This window comes from Pungitius pungitius, chromosome 11 (assembly GCF_949316345.1).
Source record: "Pungitius pungitius chromosome 11, fPunPun2.1, whole genome shotgun sequence".
NCBI lineage: Eukaryota > Metazoa > Chordata > Actinopteri > Perciformes > Gasterosteidae > Pungitius > Pungitius pungitius.
In genome coordinates this window covers 12,547,599-12,566,309 of record NC_084910.1, presented here as the reverse complement: position 1 = coordinate 12,566,309, position 18,711 = coordinate 12,547,599, and the positions used below count along the sequence as shown (strand labels likewise).

Genomic DNA, 18,711 nt, shown 5'->3' with positions numbered 1-18,711 from the left:
GTGCTGCCGGGCCTGTTCGACTCCTCGCCATTCGGGGGGACAGCGTCGCCACGGCTCTTTCATATTTAATTGTTCTGTTAAATTATTCTGGCTCACTGCCGTGTTGTGCCACCATGAATTGGGCCTCGGAGTTGGCGAGTGTCTCTTTGTGTGCGTGTGTGCGTGCGTGTGTGTGTGTGCGTGTGCACAGGACAGGGACGACGGAGCGAGCCATGTGGCAGTTGTGCCCGAGTTTGCCACGAACACTGGAAGCCTTTGGGACCGCAGAGCTGTAGCAACAGAATGAATTAATGAACAGGATAAGAATGCTACGTTTAACACTGGGTGCAAGCAGCCGCACGTACACACACACACACACACACACACACACAGATTTAAGCCTGCCGGTGATTTTGTATTCCACACAGGTATCCTGGTAGTGCAGGTTGGGCCACAGCCCCTTCTACAACTCACAGCATTATGCTGATCATGTCATTAATTCTTCTTGGGGTTTCAGTATTCAACCCCATGTGGACGATTCTAATCCGAGCAGATTCTAATAATTCATTTTTGTTCCTCTCATATAATGGAAATTTATTTTCATTTAGAAAATGAAATGAACTAAACTCTCGGGTTACAAAAAAATGTTTTATGAGCTATACATAAAAAGTAACTGATAATTTGACCTCAAGTTTAAATAAAACACGTTTTAGTGAGGCTGTAACTAAAAATTATTGGATGCATCGGTAATTGCTCCTTAGGGCACACAGCGACTACACATAAGCCATTGATACAAAGACGTTACATGATGACTTGATCATTTGACTCAGGGGGAATGAGCGTCTGTGCCTTCAGTGTCGAGTTAGATCTCAATATTGTAAGTCAGTGCTCCTCAGAAAACAGTCTGTAGTGCCCCCCTCAGGAAAAGACAGAAAAACAGCTGGGATTCAGAAGGTTTTCATTAATTATATAGAAAGACCTAGATGTAGAATTTTCTGCTTCAAACAACCTACAAAAAGATGTTGACTAAATGTTTTTCAGAAAATTATTAAACAAAAAGTGTTAAATTTAAAATTTAAGCAGATTTCTACCAACCCAACTGGTTCCTAAGGTCAATTATCCTCAAGGGCCAGGTTAAATGGAGATTGATGTAAGAGAATAATCCAAGTCAATCCTAAAATGGGGATCAAGGCTGAAATTTTGGTAAATTATGTTGAGGGTAACTTTAATGTGTTGAATTTAATTAAGCCTTTAGTGAGGTGTCAATTACACTGAAAATGAACACTTAACGTTTCTCTTAATAATCGTCCATACCATTGTTTCAACATTGAAGCAGTGAGTGAACACACATACCTGAATTTGTTGAAGAACATCTTCATTTCATTGAAACGCAAAACCATAATTTGAGAGAATACAGGTAAACGTCACTTTTTTTTCTCTTTTTAATTGTACAATATTACAATTAAATTTGTACAAATACGGTTATGAAAAAAAAAAAAAAAAAATCCAGGCTGCAAGGGACAACCGTTTGCTGGGACATAAAAACAATTATGTCCTTGTGTACTGCACTACACCAGGCAGCCGTGGCAGGAACACGCTGCTTGAAGTGTGAGCCACAAACACACATGACAACGGCGGTGGGCTTGCATGGCTTCCTCCCGTTCAACCCTTCAGATATTAAAACCACAGGAAGCGCAAAAGCAACAAGTTGGATACCAACATCCGTGCAGATGGAGATCATGTACTGAATCGGATGCATACAAAAAATTAAAATCAAGTTGTTTGTTGTAGTGCCGAAGGGAACCAGGGGAGTAAGGTTTGTTGTTGATGTTGTTCATTTGTTGTTTGGTCCAGGTCCGATGTGTTAAGAAGCCAAGCCGCAGGGTCAGAGGTCATCGGGCAGAGTTTAAGAGCGCGTGTATTTCCCCCAGATGTGCAGCATGAAGACCGAAGCGATGAAGAGCAAACTCATCACCAGCACTGGTACCGGGCCACTGTCACAGCAAAGACAAATCGATCGACACTCAGATTAACACCCAAAGACATACACAATCCCATAATTTGCTCAAACTATAACCCCAGCAAGAGTCCTAGTGTAGTGGCTGATTTTATTGATGAGCTTAGGAAACAAGGAGGCACCCTCATCTCTGAAGGAGGGACTGAGTGTGTGGGGGGGTGGAGGGGTTCAGCGCTAAGTAGCAGCATTGCCATGCCAACCATCTCCACAGCGACCCCCTCCTCTCCCTGTCAGAAGGCTGTAATTGAGTTGACCTTTCAGAGTGCATCCTTTAATGAAGCTTTGAGGACAGCGTCTAACGCAGGAACAAACACACACTCGATACACAGAACTGAATGGCGAGTCTGCCCTCCTTAGACTGCTGCAGAGGCACTCAATAACCACCACAGCACCATCGATCAACCATAGCCGGCTATGGCCACGAGACCCAACGCCTGCTCCAATATTCAGGGCGAGGATGCAGTGGGATAAAAGTTCATGAGGTTGAGTTTTATAAAAGTGTGCGTTCCAATCCCACACAAAGATTATTTGTTGGACCACAAAGGCACGTCTTTCCAATTTCCTGTCAATAAACATTGCTCCCATTCTACCTGATGAAAATATATTACACTAATGACATAAAGTCTCGGAAGCCCTGAGAATTAGTGCGTGTTTGGAAGTTGGAAATGTCAGTGGCTAAATGATCTTGCTCGTGTTAAAGTCCTTGTGTTCTGCTTTCATGAACTGTACTTACACTTTGAGGCCTGGCGAGTCTTCTGTGTAGAAGCGCCACATGCCACCTGTACCTGCAGATCCCGTGGTCCTGCCAGCACTGCGTGTACTGCTGCTGGTGGCTTTTCTGTGGAACACAAAGACCAGATACCCTAAGTCAAGGATATTTCAACACTGCATTGTGTTTACGAAATACCTAAATCTGATTTTAAATAAACAATTATGGGGAAAAACTAATAACTTTGACTCATCCAGCAGTCTCTTAAAAACAACCATTAAAATATAGAAAATAATTGCGATTAAACACTGTATTCACAATGTAACAAACTATAATAGCTGCCGATGAAAGAGCGCAGTGATTCATGGCCGCTTCACACGTGTGATGAGATTAAACAGAGGTTAATGAGGTAATGAAGAGGGTGATAGTAATGGGTAATAATGAGAGGTAACAGTGAGCTTCTGATTACATGCTGATTAAGCCCACAGCACAGCATCCATCTGCTGATCTAATCGACACAGGGCACACAAAAATAAAAGGGAAAGGGGATCCGAAAATCATCAATCACTCCTTAGGGCATCATGACATGAGCAGGCAGGGTCGACACTTGAGGTATTTGGCAAATAAGAGAATGTGAGCATGAGAGATGAACAGACCTTATATCTCGTGTTTAAAGAAAAGGCAAACTTGTCCAACAAAACCATAACTATTTAATGGAGGAAACTATAATGATTTGGTCTTGTTAAGCCCAAAACCTACAAGTCTTTGAACTCTACTAGAGTGATAAACTAAAATCTTCCAAAAGAGAATACCCCAGATGATTTGCTGATCATAACAAAGTGATCTACCCAACAAGTCAAAGTAAAAGGTTTAAAAGTGTTGAATGTAAATGTGGCAAATGCTGGACACTGGAGGAAAGGCTTCACATTATGTTGATTCTTTTTCATATTCAGGTCTTTTACAAATGTATAAGGAGCAAGGAAGCACTTCCCCATCTTTCTAGAAAAGATAAAGGTTTGTTAGTGTGTGCTTACCTCTGTCGGACCGTGGATCCTGCTGCACGGGGAGCCACAGTCTTACTTGGGGATCGGCTAGATGCCCCAACATTAGTTGCACTTGCTGCTGGTCCAGGCTGAGGAGAAGACACCAGAATGAATATACAGCCATGGTATTCAACTCCAACATACTCACATGCTGCCTGTCACTTCCACACACATTCACACATCTCTGGCAAAAAGAAAGAAAGCAATGAACTGAACTGACAGCTTTTCAATAGACTTAACGAGGATTCTTGATTAGCTTATTTACGTTTTGATTGTGAACTGTACAGTGTATTAATGGCACAGCCTGATGGCAAAGGCCTTCCCTACTATGCCATGTATTCAATTCAATTCATTCTAATAAAATGTCGAACCGAAATATGTAGTTATAATTCATTGATGGAGATCTGTGCCATCGTAAACTTTGTCTTTGGGAGTGTGGAGTGGTTTCAAAAAGCGCCACGTCCACAAATGATGAGCGAACATTAGAAAGTTACGTAGCTAACACATAGCAAAACGCTAGCATTCGTCTAACGTTGAATGAGCGCAATGGAGCCGGTAAGATAGCGGTTTCAAATGGACCTCAGTATCTTACCATTTTGTATTATTTTTCCCGATGCGAGGTGAAACTTGGAACCGTTCTTCAAGCCGATGTCCACGTCAAATGAACAGCAGACAATCCGTGTGTATTTGGTAAAAACTTAAGAAGAGACCCCACAAAGCTGACGCTTGTCTAAAAAAGGACACGACTGCAAAAATCAAGACCAGCGTAGGAGACCTAGCAGAAGCCTGACCAGCCCACCGCAAAATAAATGTACCATAAATATTATAATACATACTTTAGGAGCTCTCTTAGGACCAGTTTGATTAAAGAAACTCTTTAAATAAAAAATCATCTTTGGCAGATTGAGTTTCGATGTAATTGTATTTTAATTGAAAGGCATATTTATGGTCTTCTATGATTCTGAAGGAGACGTGTCTCACAGGAAGCGCGTCTCGTTACGTTGAGGAAACAGACGCCATTGTTGCTCAAAGACCGCAAATAGCGCCGATCAGAACAAGATGATTTGAGCCAACATGGCGCCCTAAGCGATAGAGTTTCATGACACTTCGAGAAGTAATGGTGCATACAGACGAGCACAATCACAGGTAGCCGACCCTAAGCACGGTGGTTGAGAGATCGGAAGGTAAATATAACTGCTTTATAATTAGCTGGTGCGGAGATATAAACGTTAGTTGTGTTCATTTACAAGGACGACTGCTCACCAAGTTAGTGTTAGTGTTATCATTTCAAAAGCTAACGTTGCATAGGCTAGCAAGCTTAATCGCATCACTTAAATAAGTCAACTTACATGAGCTATAAACACGTTGGACAACTTGTTTCAGGAAAAGCTTGACTTCCTACTTGCCAATGTTGTGCCAGCTAGAGGTGTTCCTTTTAGTGACCTGATATGGCACACAACTTGACATTCTGCCACAATAGTTGCCAGTACTTTTAAGTTAACGTTATATATGACATGAATTGACTTCTGTGATATAAATTATTGATTAAAATGTTATCAAACCACAAGGAAAAGATCGTCAAAAATACAATTCTGAATAGTTTATCTGGGTGTAGGAGAGAGGATTTATAAATATCTGGTTTTCTATTGTATATCAAGCAATGGTTTAAGCTATTGAAGATTTGCTTTACATTGTCTACTGGCATTCTCATCAGATCAGTTTACCTCATGTCCATTTAAGTTTTTTTTATATATATATATATATGTGTAAACTCCTTGGAATTTAAACATTTTTTTGTATATTCCAAAATTCGATTCCCGAATAAATTTGAACCCGAAATCACTGTTTTGTGCAGGATGGCGCGGGTGGTGTTTCTCCATCCAGACCTCGGCATCGGCGGAGCAGAGAGACTGGTGGTAGATGCCGCTGTCGCTCTGAAGAGTCAGGGATGTAGTGTACAGATTTGGACGGCCCATTACGACCCGGCACACTGCTTCTCGGAGACCCTGGACCCAGAGCTGCCTGTAGTACGTTAACACACCCGCTGCACCCACTACCGTCCCTTAAAGAAACACGACAACGACAGAGTAGTCAAACTCCGATGATACTTATTTTTTTCCTTGTTTCAATAACTCTTCCAATAGGTGTGTGTGGGTGACTGGCTGCCTACCAGTGTGTTTGGTTACCTGCATGCTCTGTGTGCCTACCTGAGGATGATCTATGTGGCCCTCTACCTGGTCTTCCTCAGCGGGGTGGAGTACGACGTCGTCTTCTGCGACCAGGTGAGTCATATACCAGAGGAACTATTTGTCTGTATGGGCGTCACTCATTGAGTCCCCAAGCCCTCTCTATCTTCGCTCTGTCTCTCTGTGAATATATCATATTTAATATTTTCTTGCTTCCCTATTTTTCTTTTTACTCAGAAAAGGAAATTATTTTGTCTACACACTTTTTTTGTTTCACTCAGGTGTCAGTGTGTATCCCGGTGCTGCGGTTGTCCCGTCTCAGGAAGAAGGTTTTGTTTTACTGTCACTTTCCAGACCAGCTACTGACTCAGAGGAAGTCAACCCTGAAGAAGCTTTACCGCGCTCCCATTGACTGGCTGGAGGAACGCACCACTGGCATGGCTGATATGGTGCGTTACAGCTGAGGCTGCAACACAACACAGGTTGTGGTGGTCTGATTGCAGACCACCATAACGATGTCTTATAAGATATTCTCAATCAATTTAGTAAACTAATAGGATGATCCGTCCATCTATTATCTATAGCCGGTTATTCTGTTATGGGTCACAAGGTGTCTGGCTACGGCGGGGCGCAACCTGGACAAGTCGCCAGACTATCTCAGGGACTAGTAGGATGATACGATTTAGTTGCTCAATTTGATTTTGGATCGGTTTTGCATTTCGCTCATTGCAGACAGGAAAATGATTTCCGAGCAGTAATGAGGTTACACATCATTTTTTGTTTAAGTTTATCCTGATGGATATAATAAACTGTTTACAGGATTTCAGTTCTATGACAAGTAACTCCTGCCTTCAATCCAAAAACTAGTGAACATTTATTTTCCAGCTATTTTATTGCACCGGAGAACAGAGTGGCTTTGCTCAGAATTACTTACTTAATTTCACCTAGATGTTGTTTGTCAGGTCAAGAGAGTGGAGGTGTCTCCTCTTGACTTATTTGGTACTTGATTACTGCTAAATCTATAACGTAATATAATAATTACAGTCTGATCTCCATGAGCACGCTGTTGTAAGAGCTCAGGGCTCCGACAGGAAATAACCTGACATTTCCATCATAGTCTACACTTCAGGATATTGAACGACTGCAGGCTTCCATCAACTTCATAGGGAATTAAAATGCATGTGATATATGTGAGATTGTCATGAACTAATCTCTCTGTACTACTTCATAGATTCTGGTAAACAGCCAGTTCACCGCAGGCATCTTCGCAGAGACTTTTCGTGCTCTAAGAGGAGTCCAGACAGATGTCCTCTATCCGTCCCTCAACACGCGTACCTTTGACCAGCAGTCCAGTGAAGCACAAGGCCTGGAAGGGCTGCTCCCCGAGGGAACCTCGTGCCTATTTCTCTCTCTGAACCGATACGAGAGGAAGAAGAATCTGGGGCTGGCTCTGGAGGCTCTTGCATCCCTGAAGAGAAGCCTTCCTCCAGGCCAGAGTGCAGGTATCCACCTGGTGGTGGCGGGGGGCTACGATGACAGAGTTACTGAGAACGTTCAACATTATGCCGAGCTGAGAGAGCTCGCAGCACAGCTCAACTTGGAAGACTTTGTCACTTTCCTGCGCTCCCCCTCTGATTCACTGAAGGTGGCACTGCTGCGGGGCAGCGCAGCTGTGCTGTACACCCCGAGCAGAGAGCATTTTGGAATCGTTCCCGTCGAGTCCATGTATTGCCGCTGCCCCGTTATCGCAGTGAACTCTGGGGGCCCCCTGGAGAGCGTGGCAGACGGCGAGACGGGCTTCCTGTGCGAGCCCACGGCGGAGGCCTTCTCTGAGGCCATGGAGAGGCTCGTGAGGGAGCCGCAGCTCCGCAGGGACATGGGACAAGCCGGGAGAAGGAGGGTTCAAGATAAATTCTCTCTCCAGGCCTTCTCAAACCAGCTGCACGGGTACATCGTCAGGCTGAGCCAGTGATGTGAACGAACATCGAATTGGGAATCGTCTGTTGATGAGAAGGGTCTTCAGTGCGGTGAAGAGGATGTCTCCTTGAAGAGAATGTGTGTGTGTGTGTAAATGTGCAGGAGGCGGGTGGGGGGAGGGGGTGTGGTTGGTATTACGAAGACTCCGAGGACAATCAATCAGCATTCCCCTGGAGGGGTTGCTGAGGGGGGAAAAAAGGATGGAATCTCTATACCAATTAAGACAAGAGTAACGAGTTTACCTACCCCATCTCTGGGAAGAAATTCCACGCCGCCAAGTGCGTACGTTTGTGTGGGTGTAGTTGTACACGTGTAGAAAGTAGCAAATGAGCGTACCGAAAAGATTGATGAAATGAAATGTTTTGATCTGTGTCTGTTTTGTCTCACGCTATGGTAACAACAAAGAATCAGAACGTTGGTACCACCACCACCACCACGTGCCATCAGGCAGCGCACCGTCCCAGATCAATAAACAGGATGCTTTCCACTACTTCCTGTCCCCCCCCCCCCCCCCCGAGCCCTGTTGTCCCCGCTCGCATTCAGAGGACTGGCTGGCCTGTTCATGACTCTGGCTGCTGTGAGGTTATTAGCAGATGATAGAGAGTGTTTGGCTTTATTAGAGGTCTGGTTGATGGGCAGTGGGGCTTTGTCTGGGTCATTATCATCGAGGAGAATAGTAGAAGGTCAATGTCGCCTCCTCGGCCCTTCTGCTGTGTAGAAACACTGTTGTTGACATTCCTGAAGTCTTAATAAACAAGAGGATACATACTTTTCTGACTCTCTTTTTTTTGGCTGGGTTCCCTAAAGGATTTTTTTGGGTCAGAAGGGAGGCACAGAAAGGTTGTCAATGTTGTGTCATCCTTTTTTTCTTTTGAGTTGGACATTCTCAGACAACATTGAAGCCAGGGAGTTTTATCTATTTATTTTATTTAGACTCCTTATCAAAGTCAGTGTGACAAATGGCTTTCATGAGAAGATCTTAAATTACAGCCTCCATCCGTCTGCATTATCAATTCCAGGGTTTGAGTTGTATCCACATGCATAAAGGGAGTCTAATAAAAGAGTAAATAAATAATTTGTTCATGGTGAGGAATTCTTCATTTTGACAATCGTAACAATTAAACATTAAATTAGAGCTTATAGAGTTTTCTAAACTGTTTTACCTCAGAGTTTGTCTTGTGTGCTTAGGTCAACAGGACTGAAGTGCATTTCCCAATTATTTGGATGCTGAAGCCAGGTTGTGTAGTAGTTGAAACCCCTTTAGTAGTTGCAGATAGCCTAGACAGTAACTAAAGACGATAGGCTGCCTAATATGTTATTCTGATATTTGCTTCAGTCTTTTTAGAATATGAAGTCAATTGATTCCGACATTTCTTCAGAGTCGATTTCAAAAGCTCAAACGCAAAGAAAAGCAACAGCAATGCTGCTTGTTTTTCAAAACTGAAAACCGATTGTCCCTGTAGATCCAATTAGTGCAGGTGGGTTTGGTTTGGAATAGATATCAAGGTCTAGTATTTGGACAATCACAGTGATCGGCTGATGTCAATTATTGGTAGTGATCCTACAGTTTGGGATTTGAGCAAATATAATGAGTAAAGAAAATGAAAGAATACACCCACTCTAAGTCATGGCTTGGCCAATATTTGTTGACAATCCTTCACATAGAGAAATAAAATTGAACTTTAGATAGTCGATTGCTATTTTAAAGTTGTGTAAAGGAATGTGCATTGTGAATATATATTATACATTTTGAGACACTAAAAAACGGTTAAATGTTAAAACTCTGCGTTGGTTTAATGTTTGTGTGTTGGTTTATGTGTGTGTGTGTGTGTGTGTGTGTGTGTGTGTGTGTGTGTGTGTGTGTGTGTGTTCAAGCAGTTTTTTCACATGCAGGGGTATTAAGAATAGATAATGAGGAGGGTGTAGCTGCAGTGATTTAGGGTCCCTGCTAGGCGAGATGATAAAAAGGGCCTGTGGAGCCTCCATGGGAGGGAAAGACCCACAAACAGAGTAATTCAGTGTATATGTGTCCCACTTTACTGCCTCCACAGAAAGACCGCATCTTAAATCTCTTTTCTTCCTCACTCATAAACTGTCTTTTACCTCAAAGTTGTGTGAGCAGAATCCACGTCCCATCCTTTACTTCCACCCCCCACCTCCCCCCTTTCAGTGCCCCGTGGTGGGGTGGTTATTGAGATCACGGTGTGTCTGAGTGGCAGTGATAACCGGTACCCAGGTGCCACTGGCACATGGCGTTTAATTAATTAATGAGACCGCAGGGTTGGTTTTCTAATTCCACCTAGGCAGCACCGGGGTGTGGGGGGGGGAGATAGCCACCAAATGTTTAGGTGTGTGTTTTCAGGCGAGGAAAGAAGAGATGTATGTGTGTGCGTTTTATGGCTGTATATCTATTTCGTTGGCAGTTTGGGAGCTGGTTTCATTATTAGAGGAATATTGGAAATGTCTGGAATATTTTTACTCTGACTTTTAATCACACCTTATGATGAGTTAATCATAGGGGCTAAGTGAAGCCGATGATGAGATGCACATTTAGAGTAAATACATCAATCTGAACCAGGTCATGGACTCATTTCCCCAAAACAGAGAAATGTGCACGAGATTTAAAAATAATGCAACAACGGGATGTATGTGTGTGTGTGTGTGTGTCCTACGCAGATTTAAATATTTTACATTTGATTATTGAAGAGTTAAGGTTTGTAGAACTGAATTAAACAAAAAAAAGAAAAGTTATGATTAGTATTATAAGATCTTGAAACACATCCATTGCTCTTAAAGGTCATTAATAAGAAATGGAGTATTTTACTTTTATGTCACTTAAATTTACCTAGATACAAGTCCGCATTTACATGTTTCATATCGTATTTTCTTCATCTTCATCGGGGTTGTTTCTATTTAAATATATAGTAGTCCATTGATTTAATTTTAAAATAGTTATCGTTTTCGTTATTAAAGTCAAACAAATAAAAATGTAAAAGAAAAGTTTATAAAAGTAAACAGATTCAGATTTGACCGTTGACAGAGGATTCAGAGTTCTTTAGTCTTACACAATGACATTTTTAAGATGCTATTGATCTAGTTTTAACGTTAAAAAAGGAAGATTTCTCACTTGGCTAAGAAAACAAAAACAGTGTGCATCAGTAGTTTAAAATGTAAAGTCTGACACTAATGTTGCATCAGCTTATAGAATGCTGGTAGATATTCTCTTGCCTTTGTTCTGTCTTTCATTCTATGCAATCAAAAGGTTCAAATGTTCTTTCATCCTAATTATCAAACGCAAAAATACAAAATGTTCATTTTTCTTAGATGTCTCCAAAGGGGCTCTAATCAGGAATAAATTGAATAGGCATTAAAAAAAATCTGCATCTACTCAATTATATTTTGCAATTATGTGTGATGCGTAAAGATACAATGTTGGTTTTAATGTAACAACAACAATATGGCTTTTTGTTCGCTGCAAATATTTTCCCATTTTGCACAGGAGAAGTTTTACTGCTGGATGAATGCTTAAGAAATGAGGAATCTGCTTTGTATTCATAGCTCATCTTTAAGAGGTGTTTTACATGGTATATGTTAGCAAATTATGTATTTCACTCTTTACTGTCTCCATAAACTATTAAAATATATTAGCTTGCACCTCATAAATGTTACCACTAACACTGGTAAAACAAGAGGAACTGATATCACAGAGGAAAGGAATAATTTACTAAAGCTACATAAAGCTCTTCTTTCTGTGACAGGTCACAATAAAATTTCTATATAATCTCTAATAGTGGAATATTATACATAGTCTCTTTAAAATCATCTTTATGGCTCAGAGAAGCATTATGACTTGTTCTACACTGCTCGTTGTGGTCTAAACCGTCTTATAGCTTAAAGATAAACAAGTCCATAGATTTCATAGATCAGACGTCATCTAATTCACAGGAGGTTTGGCCATAAAATGGAGTCTTGTTTCAGATGCTAAGGTGTGAGGAAACGTCCACCAGTAGTGAGGAGGTGCAGTCAGATAAGAAACAACAGACATGGATGGAGAAATATTAAACCTGTTGACACATTAATATGGTGATGGGTCCATCTTTGATGAACAGCGTTTTTATTTTTATATCTGACTCTCAAAACGAGTGAAGTAAATTAGCCTCATTCCAAGAAATGTTGGACTATCCATCTAAGAACATGCTGAATACCAGTTATATTCATTTAGAGACTTTGTTGTGGTCTTTCTGCTTTCATTCATCTGCCAACTTTATGTGTACAAGTCTTAAAACAAACATATTATGCACACACAGATATCCTGGTTGCTCTTCCTGGAGCAGCAGGGTGTTACAGGGGGAGGAGGGGGGGAGAAAAAGGAAGCGAAGGGAAGAAACAACAGGAGAACAGACCTCCCATTGAACTTGGCTTGCTTCCATCCTTCACTCAGCCAGTAATCAGCTGTGAACCAGTCAAAAACGCTGCCCTTACATTAAACACACACTGGATCAGTGTCAGCGCTGCGCTCTTACCTGCAGGGCTTTTCTTTCCTGATTTTCCTACTTTCCTCTTTTTAGTTTCTTGACAGACGTTGGCCTGGGGGGTTTTGCGTTTGGTGAAGCTCCGGTGGGAACTAGCACAGGGTGACCGCAGGAAGGGGCCTGTAATGAGGATGTTGGAGGGTTGTGGTAGATGACACTACTGTTTGGTCAGGCAGATGTACAGAGAGAGATAGAGAGAGAGAGAGAGGCTGGCTTGGTGCACCCTGATCAAGGGATACCATCGCCCGTCTGCGGCCCAGAAGGATCTTGCTCATCTTGCCGGCGGTCACGGCTCCACAGCGCCGCGCGGGAGAAGCCGCGCAGGCCCCCACGCAGCGATGGAAGAAGATGACCTCCGGCGATAACACTCACAGGGGTGGATGTCAATCACACCGTCTGCACGAATGTGTGTGTGTGTGTGTGTGCGTGTCTGCATGTGTGAAACAATGCTCCTCGATTGTTGATGCAAGTATGCTTTGTGTACAATGCATTCTTAATGTGTGAGTGTGTGTGTGTGTGTGTGTGTGCCCAGCGATGGCCTGTTAGATTGAGCTGTCAGTCTGCAGGCAGCAGATGAAGATTAATGGAGCGTGCAAACAATAAGATGCTGGCAATGATCATAAATATGCTAATGGTTATTATCAATACACACTCTCTGACAGTGTGTGTGTGTGTGTTTGTGTGTGTGTGTGTCTGTACAGTATTCCAGTAGCAAAGATTTTGAATAGGAGATTATTCGATGAAGTTAAAAATTTTCTCCCTCCCCTTGGGATGCACACCAAAAAAGGCATGTACACTCAAACACGCACACGCACACATTTTTAGAGCGGCAGTGTGTTGGCTGACTGATGGACGGGAGAGACAGGCGTCCCATGTGTTATGTTTGTGTTGTGGGCTGTGAGGGAGGGGGGGGCTCATTGAGTGGATTACATGATTGGTTTCGTATTAAAATGTGTTTATTTAGTGTTTGCGGCGCGTGTCTGTGTGTGTGTATGTGTGTGTAGGTGTGTGACATGGGCCGTGGATGGCTATGTTGTCTGTGCCAAGCCACTGATTAAGGGTTCAGCTACAGGTTCAGCTAATGGCACAATGAGAGGCTGATTAAGGGAGGCAGAGATGCTGAAAAAAGAAGAGAGCGGCGTGTGATATGAAAGGGAGAGATGGACAGATCCATTCACTACACTGATGATGGGGCTCTTTGTTGTCTCATCCCATTCTATGGTCCTCTGGGGTCCTTCCTATGTCTGGAGCATACACTCATTTAAAATTTTTCTTTACCCAACTGCCTGAGCTTCCTTCCCCCTTATCTTCCTCACAACCCATGTGGGTCACCCAGCACACACGTACAGGGGCCGCAAACTAAAACCCGGTCACCGTTCATCACCTGGGAAACATACTTCTTCACCTCCTTCTGTACGTTTTACCCCTGGTTGTCTCCTCTAATGCCCCCCCCCCCCCTCACCTGCGCTCGCTCTTCTCTGCACTGCTGGGGTCTGCAGAGTCCACTGGGAAATGTTGGAGGGCTCACAGGGCTCTCCAACCTTCCTTGTCCTTTAAACACACATAACTCCTGCAGTCACTGACCCCCCCCCCCCCCCCCCGAAGACACACACACACACATTCATCCGATCCTGATGGAGAGGATGTGGGTGCTCGGGTGGCGATGGATGGAGCATGTAAAGCAGACATGGGGAAGTGGTTATGATTTGGGCTAATGAGCTCACAGGGGACTCTTGGATGGAGGAGGCTAACCAATGGGAGGCCTGGTTGGGATACACCCCTCTGGAGGGTCCCTGTTGCCCCGTGGGAATGTGTCAGTGTATGAGTGTGAATAGTTTCTGTTTGAAGCGGTCCCTGTGGTCATTATATACTCATTCTGCTGAGCTGGGTATTATTGCACTCCATGGACAAGGGTAGCATTTAGATGTCGAATCACATCAGTCATTAAGCCAAGGTCACCGCTAAGGGGTAAAACACAGAGGGACCCGCTTGTTTCTGGAGTGCTTTCGCTAAAAAATACACCTCCCTTGGAAGCCGGGCAGATCAAACTCATAGAAACTCAGTGATGCTTGCTCACACACTGCATCAGTGGTAGGTGCGGGTGCGAACAGGTGTGTGTGTGTGTGTAACAGTGTGTCACTTTGTGTGCGTCTCATTACCATGCATGGTGTGTCAGACTTGTCCAGGAGGCTGAGCCACCCCCCCCCCCCCCCTTTGCTCAGGGGGAACGTTATAGATTACTGGTCAGAGTGGGCAGGGGCCAGGGGAGCCGCCGGAGCCCAGACCCGAGAACGGCGGGCCGGGCAGCACGGCTCTCAGCTCATCAGCCTATCTCTTGAGGTTGGGGAGCTTAACCTGGAGCAAGGCTCTGATTAACCAGCTAATGACGGAGCAGCCCCCAGCTCCCACTGACCAACACCATAATCACTGCTTAAGGCCCCGGCCAGTCGGCGTGTGTATGTGGAGGGGGAGAGAGAGAGAGAGAGAGAGAGAGAGTAGTGTCACAGCTTAATGGATAAGTCTACTGACAACAAGCATTTTAAGTCAGCTGTCGATACCAGCTTTTAGAGTCACTCACACAGCAGGAGAAGGACGTAAAAAGAGGCTGAATCGACACGTTCAGACCCACAAATATTTCTTCCTGTGTTTGTCAGTTGCACGTCTGCATGTGGCTGAGTTTGAGCATGTAGCCACAAAATGTGTGTGCGTGTGAGCATGTGTGTAACCACATGTGTAGGTGTTTAATAAGGGCTGATCGATGCTTCATCTGGGCCGCCTTATCTCCAAAGTAAACATTTCATCAGGACAATGGAAGCATTCAGCCTTCGGTACACAGAGGGACCCCAACGGACAAACTGCACAAACCAAACCAAACGTGCAAATAAGACAAAGTCAGACATGCTTCTGTTCATGTCCGACCCTTAACTTCCCACGTGAGGAAATAAGCGTACAGTCGTGAAGTCTTTTAAGTGTCTTTGTGGGTGTGATGATGATGGGGGGGGAGGTGGTGCAATTGCACTGCAGACAGAAGAGCATGCCAATAGTGTTTATTGTCCTCTGTGAGTAAAGTGATTTCTGACAACTCCTAAATGAAGCCCTGAGGGTGGGGGGCCCCGCAGCTACATCACAGACCCGCTTTATGACTGTTTGTGTGTGTGTGAGAGAGTTCGAGACTGACAGACACACAGGTAATAGCTTGCCGTTATACGAAGGGGTGAGTCGATAAGTGATCAAGCGACTCTGCGATAGATAATGAGGTGAGAGGTATCCAACATTGAGTTTGGATGCCAAAACAAGACAAAACCTATGGGTCTATTTCTGTAGCTCTGCGGTGCAGTAAAAAGGACCCCTCTGCAAATCTTACATATTAACCACCGATCATGATGAACGCCTGATGCAAAAGTCGTTCCAGATTATGCTTATTTTCAAGCAATATGAAGACTCTTTAAACAATTTGATCTGTCACAAACCCAGTCCTCATTTTAAGGAAAGCCTCACTCTTAAACGTGTCATTTATGCATTTGTAAATAATAATTAAAAAAATTTAAAAAACAGCAATGGCACAGATGAATAAGCTGTATCCACTGGTTGTTGGTTTTAGTGACACGTGGAAACCCGCAGGCTTTATCCTGTGAATTGAAGGGACGAGAGGAAGCGGTGGCAGATTACATATGAATATGTGAGATATTTGTTCGATGGATCGGCCTTCCCAGTCTTCTGAGGCTGTTATTGACCCTGATTGACCCATCCACATGGCTGTTGATCTTCATTTACATCCTTGGCTTACCTTGTGTGTCCGGACATATGATCGCTGGAAGTGTGCCAGCTGATGGCTAAGCAGCAGACGTGTACTCATTCCAGCTGTGTTTTTTAATGGATCCAGTGGCCATTGTTCTCCTGTCACCAACTCATCTCTCTGGCCCAGGAGACATACTGCTGACATTTACCAGACCCCCCCCCCCACACCTACACACCCTGCTTTCCTCACCTTCTCCTCATCGCTTCTCTCCCACTATCCCCTTCTCTCCTGTCTCATTCTCTCTTTCACTATGTCCTACTTCTTCACTCTCTCTGTATGTCACTCCATCTATCTCTGTGGCGTGATGTGCCAGGACAGATGTGCGTGGATAGGTGTGTGTGTGTATGTGTGTGTATGTGAGAGAGAGACAGAATGAGTGTTTGTGGTAATGAGTGGCCCTTTAAGGCTATTAAGATAAGATTGCTACGCCCAGAGACCCTCATTACCCAGCGTGCATTGCCCCCTACACAGAATTGTAATTGGGAAGGAAAGGGAAAGAGAAAAGCTAGCGAGAGAGAGAGAGGGGGGGGGGGGGGGCAGAGAGGGCGTCGGGTGTTGGAAGAGGAAATAATAGGAGGATAAGCGAGGGATAATTGGGTGGATCGAAAACAAGAGGAGCAATTGATCAGGTTGATTTGTTTCTGCAGAGAGAGATGGTGTTAAGAGAGGAAGGGTTAAAGGTCACACACTCCTGTGTATAAACACATGCATGTGCAAAAGTATGATAAATAAAAAACCCCATGTTTAACATAGACGCGTGGATGCAGGCATGCAGCCCACACACATGCACATAGACATGCTACACAATGTAGGGAAACGTGTGATACGTGTGTGATTGAAATTGTTGTGGTTGTTACACATTTTAAAATGTCCAGCTGTTATTTCTAAACATCCACAACTCCTGTTGTCTAACAACAAAAATGAGTCTCAGATTATGTTGCACCAGCATCACCTGGAGGATACGGACATTCATAGCAGGTTTACTTTTTCTCCGTCATCTACTGTTCCTGTACTAAAAAGCAATGATAGTAACTCTGTATATTAAACAGGCTTTATTTGTGAATAAATCAGTGTGATGAAGCATTTCATATGATTTATTGTGTGTTTTGTTATAAAACCAATTAAATACTGCTTATTTACATACATTTTATTTATGAGTATAGTATCAATAGATTGGGATGCTGATGCTAATTTAAATTCCTTTGAGATGTTGTGTTTAACTTTCACTGTTCTGAGAGTGTCAACAGTCGGACTGACTCATAAAATATTAAGTATTGAGGAGATTTGAGGACGATGATGACTGGACACGGTCCAAAAATATACTACATATAATATATACTTTATATTGATAACTCTGTAATATTTAGACTTTAGACTTATTCTGTTTATTTTCTGTATTTTTTAACCACAAATTCAGTTGTATGCTCTAAATGATTAGGTTATCTGGATGCAATGCACAGTATTGGAGTGACTGTAGTACTTTTAACGATGTCTTTGCTCATCATTTTACTTTTCCTGAAAGTCAAATAAGTATATTAGACATTTTTGTGTAACCTAAAAGGCATTCCAGGATTTTAGCAAGTTTCTGCTGTGCGTGGGTTAGAAAGTGAAATGTGAAAAACGTGTGTATTTGTATTAGAAGGGACTTCCCAAGCAGATCCGAACATGATGCTCAAAGCGTGGCTTTATACCACCATCCAGTGGAAGCACTGTGTACAACCACTGAAGAAGACATGATGCACTCTAGTTGAAGTTCAAGGATGTTTTTTTTCTTGTTCAGTTGAATAAAAATGCATAAGGAACCAGTTCTGTAGATTCGCAGAGTCACTTCTTAATAGTGAACTCAGTGACAGTTGGAATGAGACACACCGGGATGTTGTGTACAAAATATTCACATTCAAGCTGAGATGCACAATAGCATTCAAACAAGGCCTTCAGAGAGGGCATATAAGGAATAGCTTTAATTTTGGATCTGCAAATACACGTATTGTCAGCTACGTGCCGTGTTTACTTTTTCATCAAAGATAATGCAGCAGGAAATTAAGAATGTTTAAATGAAAAGCAATTGGTAAATAAAAAATGTTTGGTGTTTTGTTGGCTGATTACATTGATGTTATCCAAATATATTTAGATTTAAAGCTGGATTTCTCTTTAAGAAATGCATTACTTGCAGTGTAGCACACTTTAAAAAGTAGGAGGATTTAGTAGATGAAATCTACAGAAAATTATTTTTTTAGTGTCTCCATCGGAGGACTAACATCTTTGACGTGCCACTTATTTTCCACACCTTCTGTCCTTTTTCATCGTATTTCATGCAAGCCTCTTCTTGCTTTTTGCTCATCTGTGGCCCGACTGTGAGCGGCACATGGGATGCGATCCAGAGACTCCACATCACCGAACTACTCCTCTGATCGCTATTCAAATTCCCAATTGATTGATCCTGGTCGTGGCACGTAGCGCCTCCTCATT

General features: G+C 43.1%; 2 protein-coding genes across 2 annotated transcripts; one reads left to right on the top strand and one right to left on the bottom strand.

The window, feature by feature from the left end:
• Window positions 1-1,471: 1,471 nt before the first annotated feature.
• On the bottom strand, window positions 1,472-4,499 carry sec61b (SEC61 translocon subunit beta). Its single transcript, XM_037454482.2, has 4 exons — window positions 4,341-4,499; window positions 3,740-3,837; window positions 2,730-2,834; window positions 1,472-1,973 (listed from the first exon to the last, which is right to left on the bottom strand). The coding sequence occupies exons 1-4, from the start codon at window positions 4,341-4,343 to the stop codon at window positions 1,886-1,888; spliced, it is 294 nt and encodes a 97-aa protein (XP_037310379.1). The 5' UTR covers window positions 4,344-4,499; the 3' UTR covers window positions 1,472-1,885.
• A 207-nt stretch (window positions 4,500-4,706) lies between these two features.
• On the top strand, window positions 4,707-7,999 carry alg2 (ALG2 alpha-1,3/1,6-mannosyltransferase). Its single transcript, XM_037454481.2, has 5 exons — window positions 4,707-4,932; window positions 5,604-5,775; window positions 5,893-6,030; window positions 6,216-6,383; window positions 7,166-7,999. Exons 2-5 carry the CDS (start codon window positions 5,605-5,607, stop codon window positions 7,904-7,906), a joined length of 1,218 nt encoding a protein of 405 aa, XP_037310378.2. The 5' UTR covers window positions 4,707-4,932; window position 5,604; the 3' UTR covers window positions 7,907-7,999.
• The last annotated feature ends 10,712 nt before the right edge of the window (window positions 8,000-18,711 follow it).

Excerpts from the sequence above, each read along its gene's own strand:
- sec61b (XM_037454482.2), bottom strand. Across the intron at positions 2,835-3,739 it reads GGATCCACGGTCCGACAGAG|AAAAGCCACCAGCAGCAGTA; the intron begins GTAAGCACACAC and ends TGTGTTCCACAG. Across the intron at positions 1,974-2,729 it reads GACTCGCCAGGCCTCAAAGT|TGGCCCGGTACCAGTGCTGG; the intron begins GTAAGTACAGTT and ends TTGCTGTGACAG.
- alg2 (XM_037454481.2), top strand. The coding sequence starts at position 5,605 with ATGGCGCGGGTGGTGTTTCTCCATCCAGACCTCGGCATCGGCGGAGCA. Across the intron at positions 5,776-5,892 it reads TGGACCCAGAGCTGCCTGTA|GTGTGTGTGGGTGACTGGCT; the intron begins GTACGTTAACAC and ends CTCTTCCAATAG. Across the intron at positions 6,384-7,165 it reads CCACTGGCATGGCTGATATG|ATTCTGGTAAACAGCCAGTT; the intron begins GTGCGTTACAGC and ends ACTACTTCATAG.